The sequence below is a fragment of the Malurus melanocephalus genome, unplaced genomic scaffold (assembly GCF_030028575.1).
Source record: "Malurus melanocephalus ecotype Western Australia unplaced genomic scaffold, MMel_1.1 scaffold_319, whole genome shotgun sequence".
In the NCBI taxonomy this organism is placed as follows: Eukaryota; Metazoa; Chordata; class Aves; order Passeriformes; family Maluridae; genus Malurus; species Malurus melanocephalus.
In genome coordinates this window covers 610,982-624,554 of record NW_026623551.1, presented here as the reverse complement: position 1 = coordinate 624,554, position 13,573 = coordinate 610,982, and the positions used below count along the sequence as shown (strand labels likewise).

Here is a 13,573-nt window from a genome sequence, read left to right as displayed (position 1 = left end):
GATTTCGGTATCACCATCAGCGCCCTCTGAGCAGCGTCACAAAGGACAGAGGGGAGGGCAGTCCTGCAGAGCCTCTGGGACAATCCCATAGGGATGGTGCCCAGGGAAAGCAGAGTGGGAAGGAATAAACCCCAACTTTTCCAGCCTTTTCATTATCCCTATTTGTTTGGATTTTTCCTCAGTTGGAGATGAGGAACTGAGGCACAGGAAGGGGTAAGAAAAACTCCAAGCCTTAAACCCCTCTTGGAGCAGCCTCCTACAAGGCTGTGGGATGGGGAATGGATGCTTTTCCTGGGATTGCAGCCGGTGTGGCTGTCCCTGCTGGCCCAGYTCCCKRTGTGCTGRGTGAGCCTGCCCTGRSTGGGGTGGCTGGTGCCYCTGAGTGCCTGGCACAGCCCCCAGGGCARCCAGAGGGGCAGAGCTGGGACATCAGCCTGCACCCCACCAGGGCTCATCCCTCGGGAAAGGCTCAGGACTGCAGTGAGCCCTGGCCATTCCCAGATGCCCAGAGCTCCCAGGGATGGTCTGGGCTGCCCAGGGCACTCAGGGTGGGCAGGGATGGTGCTCGTGGGCACACCAAGGACTCCTCCATTTGCACCATCCAAGAAATGCCACCAAAATACTTCCCTAAACACATTTTAATCCTGGAATGGGGAGAAAGGAATGCCAGTGCCCTGCCTTTTCTAATTGAAGGGGAAGGTCTCCACAACTGTTCACTGAAACTGTGAATCAGGCCATTATCCAGCAGGGGATTGAGCAGATCTGTGACCCAGCTGCCAGGCAAGAGGCAGCAAATCCCACTGGGAGTTTGAGTTATCTGGGCTAGAATAATTAAACACTGGAAATCAAATGACAATGAGATGGGGCCGACTGCTGGGCACCATTGCCCTCAGGGTGGGCCTGGCTCTGCTCYCAACTGTGCAGTGAGGGTGTTGTGTCTGAGAGCAGCCCCTGAGCTCCTCACACCTCCCTGATGGACATTGGCCATATGTCCACCACAGGAGGGGTCAGGAGCAGCATCCTAAACCTGGATCACAGAGCCATGGAATGGTYTGGGTTGGGAGGGACCTTTAAAGCCCACCCAGTGCCACCCCTGCCATGGCAGGGACACCTCCCACTGTCCCAGGCTGCTCCCAGCCCCAATGTCCAGCCTGGCCTTGGGCACTGCCAGGGATCCAGGGGCAGCCACAGCTGCTCTGGGCACCCTGTGCCAGGGCCTCCCCACCCTCACTGGGAACAATTCCTGCCCAATATCCCATCCATCCCTGYCCTCTGGCAGTGGGAAGCCATTCCCTGTGTCCTGTCCTTCCAGTCCTTGTCCCCAGTCCTTCTCCAGCTCTCCTGGAGCCCCTTTRGGWCCTGSMAGGGGCTCTGAGCACTCCCTGGAGCCTTCTCCTCTCCAGGTGAGCACCCCCAGCTCTCTCAGCCTTTCCCACATAGGTGCTCCAATCTTTAATTCCTTTTTTTGTTGTTTTGTTGCTCTCCAGATCGAGCCAGGGGGCCCAACCCAACCTGGGACAGGACAAGCAACAAGAGAAAGGAGCAGAGGAAAACAGCTTAGAACTGCGAGGAGGGCTTATCGATTGAAGCCACACCCAGAGCCCCTGGGAAGATCCAGTAAATCACACCCAGGGGGCTGCACCTGGCCATGTTCCCTCCTTCAGGTGTCCCTGGGGGAATCCCACAATCCCTGAGTCTGGAAAAGCCCTCCAGCTGTGCCAGTCCCAGCTGTGCCCGATGCCCCCTGTGTCCCCAGCCCAGAGCACTCAGTGCCACCTCCAGGTGCTCCTTGGGTGTGGGGACTCCAACCCTCCCTGGGCAGCCCCTGCCAAGGCCTGGCCACCCTTTCCATGGAAAAATTTCTGCTGATGTCCCCCCTGCCCTGGCCCAGCCTGAGGCCGTTCCCTCTCCTCCTGTCCCTGTTCCCTGGAGCAGAGCCCGACCCCCCCGGCGGCCCCTCCTGTCAGGGAGTTGTGCAGAGCCACAAGGTCCCCCTGATCCCCCTTTTCCTCAGGCTGAGCCCCTTTCCCAGCTCCCCCAGCAGCCCCAGGGCCGGGGCTGATCCCCCCAGCACCCCCATCCATCCCCTGGGCTCTCATTTCTGCTCTCAGGGATGGCAGGATGTTAATTTGGCATCTCAGCACCTGGGAAATAAAAGYCTTGACGACCTTCATTGACTCGATTGGAAAATAATTCCGGGTTGTTTGGCTTCCCTCGTGCTCTGAGCAGCCCATCAATTAGCAGCCATCAGCGAAACGCTCACCAGTTGCCTTTCAGCGCGGTTTAATGTGATTAAAGGGTGCCGCTTCCTCAGCCCTGCTGTGTCCCCCACCCGCTCGGTATCGATGGCTTTGTCCTCAACTCCCGCTGCTTAAATGGGCAAAGCATATTTTATCCCGTAATTAAATGAAATGCTCCGCTGGGTGAACATTATCTTAAGTTTTATGGCGTTACGGTGCTTTCTATCACCCTAATGGATGGCCCGGCTGTGTCACCGCGGTGAGGGATGGCCGCGGGATTGGKGCCATCCATCACTCCTGCAAGGTGCTTCCAGCAGGGATTGCCTCCCAGATGAAGCCATCAGGCAGGAAAAAAAACCCATCAGCAGCCTCAACCTAATTACAGGATAAAAAGGTGATGATGGAATCGAATGATGAGCTGACCTGGAAGTGAATGAAAGCACGAGAACGGAAAGCTGATGGAAAAGGAGAGAAAAATCCCCAAAATTTGACTCATCCTGAGGGATAAGGGAGCAAAGCAAAGCCAAGATCTCGGCTGCATTCAGAGCCAGCACGGCCTCAACACCCTGAACTGCCTCCAGGCTGAGCTCAAATCCACGGGGAGTCACTGAGAGAGCAGAAATGGGGACAGGACACAAACTGTCCTGCCCTGAATGGCACAAATCCCTCCTGGCAGATCCAACATTCCCCCCTCTGGTCGATCCACAGGCAGAGGGACTCTCTGGGGATAGATTTAGGAACAAAAATTCCCAGAAAACCCCAGCAGCCCTGGTGTGGCAGGAAACAGGAGCCAGGAGCCCACTGTCCCTGCTGTCCTGATGAGGTGACAGTGCCATCAGGGAGCCCACACCCTCCCCTCTCCCCTTCCTGCCACGGATGGCAGTGACAGAATTCCTTCATTGTGAAATGAAGAATTTTCTGGGAATTTCTTCATTGTGAAATGAGGAATTTTCTGGGAATTTCTTCATTGTGAAATAAGGAATTTCTGGGATGCCAAAAAATCTGGGATGGTTCACAGGATCGAGGAGAGAAGGGGGGATTTTGGAACACGTTGAGTGCAGGCACCATGAGTGAGCTTTGGGATGGGAGAAGCTCCAAAGGAACTCCTCGTAATAAAAAAAAATAAAATATTAATAAATAAAAATTATCTGTATRTACACAAAGCACAGTTTCCAGTACTCCTAATTCCATTCCCACTCATAAATTACAAYTGCAGCCCATTAATTCAGCAGTTGTAGGGAAAACCCGATTTCCTCCGTGGTGCCATTCAGAGCTGCTGCTCTCACTGAGCAAAACCTCTCAGCTGCTCAAAACCTGCATTTTCCAGGGATTTTACTATCTGGGTGCCAAAAACTGGCTCTGATCTGAGGAGGGAAGGAAAAATAGAGAGAAGGAAGAGCAGGAGGGATGAAGTAGYAACATTTGGGTTCAGAACTTCAGGCAGGGAAAGGAAACATCGTGAAGTTTAATCCCAATAACATCTGAGGGGAAAAGAAATAACATCAGAGGAGGAAATAAATAACATCTGAAGGGAAAACAAATAACATCTGAGGGGGAGATAAATCACCTGCTGCCAGGCCTGGGCCCTGCAGGCCAGGGTCAGCAGCAGCGCCAGCCTAATGCGGTTTCTCACACGATAATGCACTTAGAGGTTTGAGCTCCCAGCCACGGAGTGCACAGGGCAGTTTGTGCCATTTGAGAGAAAAATGGGGTTGGTTTGAGCAGGAGCAGCCTGTGACTCCATCAGCCCCAGGGACTGAGCAGTGCCAAGGCAAGGAGAACCCCGAGTGGGATTGTCTGCACCCCACAGCTGCTCCCAGCTCTGGGGCTCCTCAAACTGCTCAGACTCAGATGAACCCCRGGGTTACTCAGCCAGGGTGACTGCTGAGTGAGAACAGCATTTTTATGCTTTTCCAGCCCTTGAACTGCACATTTTTGTAGTTGAAAATGAACCTMCTTGAGCCTGCTGGGCCCCAGATGCTCCAAACCTTTTGGTTTGGAAGGAGTGCAGGAAAACAGATCCCAGCCAAGCAGAAAAGGCTTCTCAGCWCAGCACTGATTGTTTCCTTCACCCCACTGGGGTGGGTTTGTTCTRCTGGGTGGGAGAGAAAGAATCCCARGRTGGGCAGGGATTGGAAGGCACCTTAAAGATGATTTTATTCCAACCTTCCACCATCYSAGRGTGCTCCAGGYCCTGTCCAGCCTGCCCTTGGAAAGGAAACGCTCAGGTTGTGTCCATGATTATTGTTATTTACCTTTGTCTGCAAGGTTTTCTTCCAAATTACAAATTTCAATTTATTTTTTTGTTTCAAATGGGAAAAATTTCAACTTTGCAACTTTTTGAAATAATGAAGATTTCCATTTTTTTTTTAGGTTTTTCCTTGCAGCTCTTGGCAGGATTATGGGAATGCAGAAAACACTCGAGGAGCAGCCGGGCAAACCCCTTGTGCTATCCCAGGTGATTTTAACCCTGCAGAGGGAAGGGCACAGCCAGTTTCACCCCCCAGCCTGTCCCCTGGCAGTGCCACCCTCACCTGTGGCCCCCAGCCRTGGCATGGGTACAGTATTGCTGTGTGGTTCTCCTGCGGGCCCTGGTCCAGGCACACGTCTTTGGCCTTGTTGTTCCGGAGCTGCAGGGCACAAAAAGGGCACAGAAAKGGCAGAATTATGGCACAGAAAGGGCACAGTTGGGGCACAGAAAGGGCAGAATTATAACACAGAAAGGGCACAGTTGGGGCACAGAAAGGACACAGAAAGGGCAGAATTATGGCATAAAAAGGGCACAGTTGGGGCATAGAAAGGGCACAGAATGGGCAGACTTATGGCATAAAAAGGGCACAAAAAGAGCACAGTTAGGGCACAGAAAGAGCAGAATTATGGCACAGAAAGGGTACAGTTGGGGCACAGAAAGGACAGAATTATAACACAGAAAGGGCACAGTTGGGGCACAGAAAGGGCACAGAAAGGGCAGAATTATGGCACAGAAAGGGCACGGAAAGAGCACAGAAAGGGCAGAGTTGGGGTATAGAAAGGGCACAGTTGGGGCACAGAAAGTAGACAGAAAGGGCACAGTTGGGGCATAGGAAGTAGACAGAAAGGGCACAGAAAGGGCAGAATTATGCACAGAAAGGGCACAGTTGGGGCATAGAAAGGGCACAGAAAAGGCCGAATTATGGCACAGAAAGGGCACAGTTAGGGCATAGAAAGGGTACAGAAAGGGCAGAATTGGGGCACAGAAATGGCATAGTTAGCAAAAAGAAAGGGCAGAGCTAAAGCACAGGAAGGGCACAGTTAGGGCATAAAAAGGGCAGAGTTACGGCTCCAAAAGGGAGCAGAGTTATGGCACAAAAGGGCACAGTTTGGGCATAAAAAGGGCAGAGTTATGGCAGAAAAAGAGCAGCGTTATGGCACAGAAAGGGCAGAACTGGGGTACAGAAAGGGTGGAATTAGGGCACAAGAGGAGCAGAATTATGGCACAGAAATGGCCCAAAAGGGGCAGAGTTAGGGCACAGTTAAGGCACTGGATCCTGGACATTGGGGCTGGGAGCAGCCTGGGACAGTGGGAGGTTTCCCTGCCATGGCAGGGGTGGAATGGGATGAGCTTTAAGGTCTTTCCAACCAAAATCATCCTGAATTTAATTATCCTAGGAAAATAGAATTTTTGGGAGGTTTTAGCCTGTAGGCTTTCAGTAACTCTGAGAACAAATCCCTCCTAGGACAAAGAGCCCCTCAGGGGTGCCCAGGATCCAGGAGCTCTCCTCTCCCAGTGCCACCATCCCATCAGTGCCCCTGCAGCCCCAGCTTTTGTTATCAGTTCCCATCAATGGCCCTTCCTGTTCCCAGAATGGCTTCAGAGCCAGCAGAGATTGAATTAAATCCCTTCATTTGATCTTGTCCTTAAGCTGCTGTGACAAACACTGAATCCTCCAGGGCCCTGTCAGGAATTAGGCTGGGTCTAAGTCAGGGCATTAGGAGATGCCTGTGCATTAAAAATACAAATACAGCTGCTAAATCCAATGGGAAATATAGATAATTTCTGTCAATTCACTAAATGATAAATTAAAATATTTTATTTTATACCACCTCCAAGATCAGCAATAAATCCCCAAACTGGTTTTCAAAAGAAACCGGGCATAGATTTACAGAAATTTAGATAATTACACACAAAGAGTCGGTTTGGATTCAAATTCCTCTCCCCTGAGGCTGTTCCTCATCAGGGACTGTGAATATTTCCAGGCTGAGCTGAGGGACTGCTCATCCTAAATTACCTCTCCATAAGCAACAGTGTTGTTGTATCTCCTCATCTCCGGATAAACRTGGTCCAGGTACCACTGGAAATTTTTACACTTCAGGCTCTTCCTCAAAGCTTTTCTCTCGGAAACATCCCCAATGTCAATCCCTGGGTTCTGAAAAACAAGAACAGGATGGCGCTGAATGGTCCCACTTCCAAAAAAAGATAAAAAWTTATGTATTTCACTGAACTTTGAGATCCTGGGAACTGCCAGCAGCTGAGGAAGTCCCGCAATTCTGGGATGGGTGTCCAGGGCTGGAATTATCAGAAGGAAGATGAGGGTTCCAGAGCCACAAAAAGAAGGGGACCTAAACTTCTCTCCTGGGGTTTGAAAGCACCTTTGCTATGGCCACAGGCTGATGCTGAACTGACTTTGGTCTGGCATTTATATTTTGCATTTACATTTTGGTCCAGCGTATAATTATTTGGGGGATAATTTGGACAAGAGGAGCCAAATGGAGGAGAAAAGGTTTGGAGGAAATTTGGAAGTGCAGTGAAACAGTGGGGAACCTTCTCTCTGATCCCCCTGGACTCAGATCCAGCTGGGATTTTCAAACATGGTATTTTTAAGAGATTTCTATTCCTATTTAGGTTCTGAAGTGCAGGAATTCCAGGAGAGCCCAACAGTATGTGGATATCAGGATTTAAAAGATGGAAGTGGAAACATTTAAAACATGGAAATGCAAACCCTGGCTAGGCACTAAGCACCAAACCCTTCCCTGACCCCACTGAGACACAGCCCCCAGGATGGGAGGGGTAGAAGGGGTAAAATAAATGGGGAAGGAATGAAGAACAGAGAGAAAGGTTTAAGATTCAAATACAGCAGAGACAGGCAGCTGAGAGTAAAGGACAAAAACTGCATGGGAAGAGAAGTTGAGGCTGAAGCTCCAAAAAAACTCTGGGCAATTTGGGCAGCTCCAGAATGGAATGGAGCTGGAGAAACAGCAGAGTGCCACTGCTCCTGCAGAGGGAAAAGCAGGACTGTCCCTGAGGAATGACCCCACAGGAGCTGGGAGCAGGGGCTGCAGCGCTGCCCCCGTTATTCCACCGTGGATTTGGGGAGATAAGGCAGCAGGGAAGGCACAGGCAGCCCCGAGCAGCCCCGTGCCCTGCAGTGCCCCATTCCTGCTCCCTTTCAGCTCCTGTTCCTGCCTTCCCCAGYGATCATTCATCACAACTGGGAGAGCCATTTTCCATTACAGCTCTTGTGATGATCCTCTCATGAATTATTGACTCTGCTGGAGAASAGACACCGCTGGAATGTGCCACTGKGGRGTGAGAGGTAAAAATAAAGGTGATTCCGTGGGTGACAGGCAGGACAGGCCGAGATCTGAGTGGGTGAGAGGGGYCCCAAGGCAGCACCTGCAATAGTCAGGGCAGGGCTTTGCCTTGGCATCACAAAATAATCCAGTGATAGCCATAAAATACCCCCACCCAATTGGGCTTCCCTCAAATTAAATCTGGATTCGATTGGAAAATTGCCCAGACTATTGGAAAGACCTACATAAAAATAAATGGACTTTCGGGATACCAGACCTATTGGAAAGCCCTACATAAAAATCTCAAATATATAGAATAAATATGATATATAATATGTATAACATATAATACATAATATACAACATACAATATATAATAATTATAAATAAATAATAATTAGTTAAGATATTATCTATAATATAGGTTATATAATATATAGCATATATTTAATAAATAATCTATAATATGTAATAATATATAATATATGATTTATAATATATAATATATAGTAGATAATATATAATGAAATATAATCTATAATCTATAATCATCTATAATATGTAATATATATAATATGTAATATGTAATAGGTAATATGAAATAGGTAAAAATGATTAGTAATTAATTACTAAACACATTCTATTGCTACCATGCTTGTTTGGGACAATCAGTGCTGGGGGATGGAAATTAAAGAACTCCATCATTTTAACATTAAATTAGGGTAACACTAATTACGCTACACCACCTGACCACTGCACGTAAGTGTTTATTCCCTCTCTAAAGGCAAACAGGGAGATGTGTTGAGTTTTAAAGGTTTGCAGCAGGAAGGGAGCGYGGGCCGGGCCGTACCTCCAGGGGCAGGTTCCAGGCGATGTAGACGTGCCACTTGTAGTCGTCCATCCASACCTCGGCCACGCGCAGCGCGTTGCGTTTGGTGTAGAAGCCGATGTTGTTGTTGTAGGGTTTCTTCTTGCGCTCGATGTGCGCCACCCTGGAGCAGGGCAGCACCTCCATGCTGCCCCCGCACAGCCACACCTGCAGCACACACAGACCAAGGGGACAGGGAATCATTTCTGACTCTTTCTTTTATATATTTTTTGTATGTTTTTCTGTATTTGTGACCTTCCCAGGGCTTTTCCCTCCCCTTTTTTTCCAGCTGGGAGACTGAGGTTCNTACTGGCACAGAAACTGAGGCTCTGCAACACTGGGACACTGCTGCCACTGCATTCCCAGAGGAGAGGAGCTCCAGAACCACCCCTGGAGCTGCAGAGACGGACTCGACCTGTCCTCAGGATCAGCGCTTGGACGAGAGCACATCCATCACTGCAAYRGGGCTGCAGCCACCACCCTGCCCAACAGGGTGTCAGGCTGTGTTCTGACTCTGGCAGTTCAAACTGTTGTTTCTGTATTATTGCTTTTATTTTAATTTTTCCTATGAAATTGTAGTTATGATTTAGAATCTCTCCCAACATATTTGTGTGGGGGTAACTCCCCCCCGATTTGCTTTCAAACTTCCACAGACACCAAACCCATTCCAGAGCTCCAAGCCCTGTGGGGGATGCAAAGCCTTCATCCTACCCTGGTTCTTCCTGGGAACCAAGGCTGGGAACAAGATCTGTGAGACCCTTGGAGACTCTTGGAAACCCTTGGAGACCCTTCCGTTTTCATAACCAAGTACAGCTGGGATGGAGGGTGAGTGGCTTCAGAGAAGGGGCTTGATCTGGGGGGGAATTACATCACCACTTGTCCTGCAAATTGGTGCTTTTGATCAATTATGCTAATTTGCTRAAACCTATCAAACTGTACTCATCCATGTGGGGGTGAGGTTTTGTGGATACTCTTCCACGACTGCCCTGGAGCTCCAATAAAGACTYGCTYTTACATCCCCTCCTACACTAAAACCATCCCAAGTTCCATTTCTAGGCTGGAAAAGGCAGCAGGTGTGTGCAGAGAGGAGCAGGGAGGGGTTTGGGGATATTCCACAATGTCTTGGTAAGCACAGTGTCACATCTCAAACTGGCAGTGCCACCGAAACTGKGGGAAAACAAAACTCCTCTAACACTGTATTTGGAGTGATATCAGAATCAGGCATTGCTTTATTTCCTGGTCAGGATGTGCCAAGGAAATTATTCCAACCACACATGCTTTTACTGTTTTTTCCCCCAAACTTTATACAGTCAGAACCCATAGGGATGTATTGTTTCAAAGTCCATCAGTCCAGAGTTGAGAAACCCCCAGGATTCACTTTCCTATTGGATCTGAATTCCTTTGCCTCTGACGTTAATTAGATCTTCATTCCTTGATTTTTTTTAATCAGTTGTTTTCTGGAGTCGATGTTTTCAACTCTGCCAGAGTCATCTTGGGTAGATGTTTGCAGATGGCCACTGATGTTCCATTTTTGGCCGTTTAGGGATCTTTTGGACCACTCCCAGTCCGTTGAAATGTGAAGCCCRTCTCTGTAGAGTGATACTTCATCACCAAATAAAAGCCTTTTTTTAAAAAAAGAATTCCTTTCCCCAAAGCAAAATCAGACTAGAGAAATAAARTRAAATTTTAAAAGCTATAYTGCTTCCCACAGCAGTGTGCCRCGTTTCCTCCTCAACACAAAACCCCGGTGACTGGAACKGTTACAACAATTCCAAGATCCCCTCCTGCAGGAGGGATGAGTCAGGGAAACATATGGCAGGGACAGATTTCTACTGCTTGAAAACATTTGTTCRTTATTGCTCCTTCACGTGCCTCTTCCAACTCCCCTAAATCACAGTTTAATTTTTTTATTTTTTTTTAAAGAGGAGCAGAGTATGTTTCAATCCCATCTTGGGGAGTTGCTCTCCCAGCTGAACTCGCAGGTTTTGCTGGAGCCCTGATCTGCCTGTTCAGCTCCCTCTGAGGCTGAGAGCACAGCCCTGCGGGGCACAGAGAACCAGAGAGGTCTGGAACTGCCATGGAACAAACCTGGCTCCATCCTGATGAGTTCAGAGCTGCAGTTCCTCACTGCTCTGATGGGATCTGCTCGGCCCTGGCAGCGTGACAGGGGCCTGGTGATGCTGTAAGAGTGCAATTTGYATTGCATTATTCCAGACCCATCAAAGACAAGCGCCTTAAACAGCACCCACAGCACTTGAGAGCCTTGCAGGAGAGGAAAAATCCCCCGGGCTTTGTGCCCTCCCGGCTCAGGAATCACCTGCAGGATCTGACCCTCAACTGCTCCGAGTCTGCTCTTTATTTTTATTATTTTATTGCCAATAATGCACCAAAAGCATCTCATTTTCTCATCACTGTTTCTGTCAGGGCTGTACAAATAAAGCGTATCAGGAGCTCCCCAGGATTGTGATCTATTTTCCATGCACAAAAATCCTGTGCAGGAAATGATCCATGGACAGATTCTCAGCCAAACAGGAATCCCGAATGTGAGGAGCGGCAGGAGGAGGGGGGAAGGTGCCAGGGAGCCCTGGAACCACGAGAGATGGCTCTGGGGCAGAATGAATGATGCAGAGGGAGGCACTGAGGGATTGAGCAGCTCTTGAGCCAGCAGCACCCAGCTCCAGTCTCTGTAACTGTTGGAAAATATATCAGTTAAAAAATATATATATAACTTTAATCAAAGATCTTGTTTGCCTTTGCCCTGGGGGAAGACACTGAAGTTTCTTTGCAGGGCATTGTTCCACCAGGTGAGGCCTGAGGAGCTTCAGAGCTCAGCAGAGCGGGAGAGGGACAGGAGAGAAGGGACATCAGTGACCATCAGTGACCATCAGTGACCATGAACAGAACATCAGCTCCAAACCTCCCCCCTGGCGTGGTCGGACAATCCTGGTCTGGGAAAAGAGAGATGAGGAGCAGGATCTGATCAGGATCAGAGCAGAAGAAATCCAGATCCAACAGGAACCCAAATCCTGAGAACTGCACAGTACTGGACCAATGAACATTGAACCAATAAAGGATAAATTTGGGGAAAATCTTGTAAAATCCATGTGTCATGGAATGATTTTCTAGGCACACTGGGTTGTGTGTGGGTGAAATTATTTCTGTGGCACATCCTGGCCAGAACAACATCCTGGCCAGAAAATAAAGCAATGCCTTGACTTTCTAACATTAAAATGTTGTTGGAGAGTTGTTGTTTTTCCCACAATGTCGGTGACAAAGGCACTGGGAAAAGGGACTGGGAACAGGCATTGGGCAGGAGGCTGAAGGACACCCCCATCCCACAAACAAGGCCAGACTGTACCCTGTTATTCTGGTCTGGGAGGCTGGGAAAGGTGGTCACTCCCAATGTCCCTGTCACCAATTTAACTTATCCTGCCCCATTTTCCACCGTGTCTATGGAAATCCATTCCAACAGAAATGGCCTGGAACTCCCCAGCAAATGATGAAATGAGAAATGCAGCATCACATCCCTCCAAACAGGAGCTTGGTGRTCACTCAGCCCCTTCCAAATGCTGCCTCAGCTGAAGGAGAATTTCATCCTCGTCTGAGCCCCTGCAGGCTCTGCTGCCGCCTCTCCCGAGCCCTCCCAAGCACTCACACTGTGAGCTGCCTTTCATCAAATTGAGATTAAAAAGACTCRCTCCACGGATGAAATCAGAAAATGGAAAATGTCTCATTTCAGCTTTTTCCTCCCAATCCAMGCCTTTCAAGGGCACCCCAGCACCTCTCTGTTCCTTCCACTGGGTTCCTTTCAAACACACCACAGAGATCAGCAGYTCTCAGGCATCGATTTACAGCCACATGTGCTCAGGGCAGGGCTAGGGCTGTGTCCCAGGGGGTTTAGGGTGAATTTTGGGAAAGGTTTTTTCCCCAGGGAATGGTCCCGGCCCCGAGGCTGGCCAGAGCTCCAGGAGCGTTTGGACAGCGCTGCCAGGGATGCACAGGGGGGATTGTTGGGGGGTCTGGGCAGGGACAGGGGCTGGATCCATGATCCCTGTGGGTCCCTTCCCACTCAGGATATTCCAGGATCCTATAATTTAATTTGTGAGACTCCACTGCCTCTGAAAACAAAGGAAACGACAGCCCTGCTATGGTCTCACATTTTTCCCTGATAGGGATTTGCTGGGAATTCAGCCTGCCAATGTCTGAAAAACAGGGATGAGTCAAAAGCATCTGAAAACTTTATCTTTAGAAATCTGGAATGTGGTGATTCCAGTGCAATTCTGCCAAAAAGGAAATGGAGCATTTCAGCAGAATGGATGGAGCCTTGTTCAGAGCTCATCAGAATTGAGGCTGTCTGCATTTCTGGGTCTGCACTCACTTCAAAACCYACAATAATTGAAAATAAAAATGCAATGGAGCAAAATCTCAGATTTACTGCAACCAAACATCATCATCATCAACTCCACAGTCCTGAACTTCAGTTTTGGAAAACTTTCAGGGCTTTTTTTCTGAAACACATTTGCAAAACCAAATAGAAATTATGCCTTTTGGAAAGCGGAATGTAGAAAGTGAGCAAGGCAGAAGGAAATGAACAATGAGCAGAGCTGTGTCCTCAGGTCACAYCAAAATTGTGACTCATTCCTGGTTYACTTGTTTAGAGTTCAGCACTAATTGTTATTAATCCCTAATTCATCAGCGTCCCCTGGGCTTGGCACAAGCAAAAAAATTACAAACACAGATATTTCCTGTGAATACACAAAGCCAGAAGAGATGGAAACAAAGCAGGAAATCAGAAGATCCCACTCTGATTGCTCCCAGATTTATCCCCAAATTTTCCTGCTGGAGAAAGTGCCCACTGCTGCAGCCTCGGGGATGATTTCGGAGCATCCCTGTGCTCCTGCAAAGTCACACAGAA

General features: G+C 48.8%; 1 protein-coding gene across 1 annotated transcript in view; it reads right to left on the bottom strand.

Moving 5' to 3' along the window:
- GALNT17 (polypeptide N-acetylgalactosaminyltransferase 17) overlaps positions 1–13,573 on the bottom strand; it is a 176,275-nt gene that overhangs the window by 3,946 nt on the left and 158,756 nt on the right. Inside the window, exons 7-9 of the mRNA XM_057377611.1 lie at positions 8,641–8,826; positions 6,509–6,646; positions 4,775–4,870 (exon numbers count right to left, since the gene is read on the bottom strand). Coding sequence (XP_057233594.1) covers positions 4,775–4,870; positions 6,509–6,646; positions 8,641–8,826 — 420 coding nt within the window. The remainder of the gene's footprint in view (positions 1–4,774; positions 4,871–6,508; positions 6,647–8,640; positions 8,827–13,573) is intronic.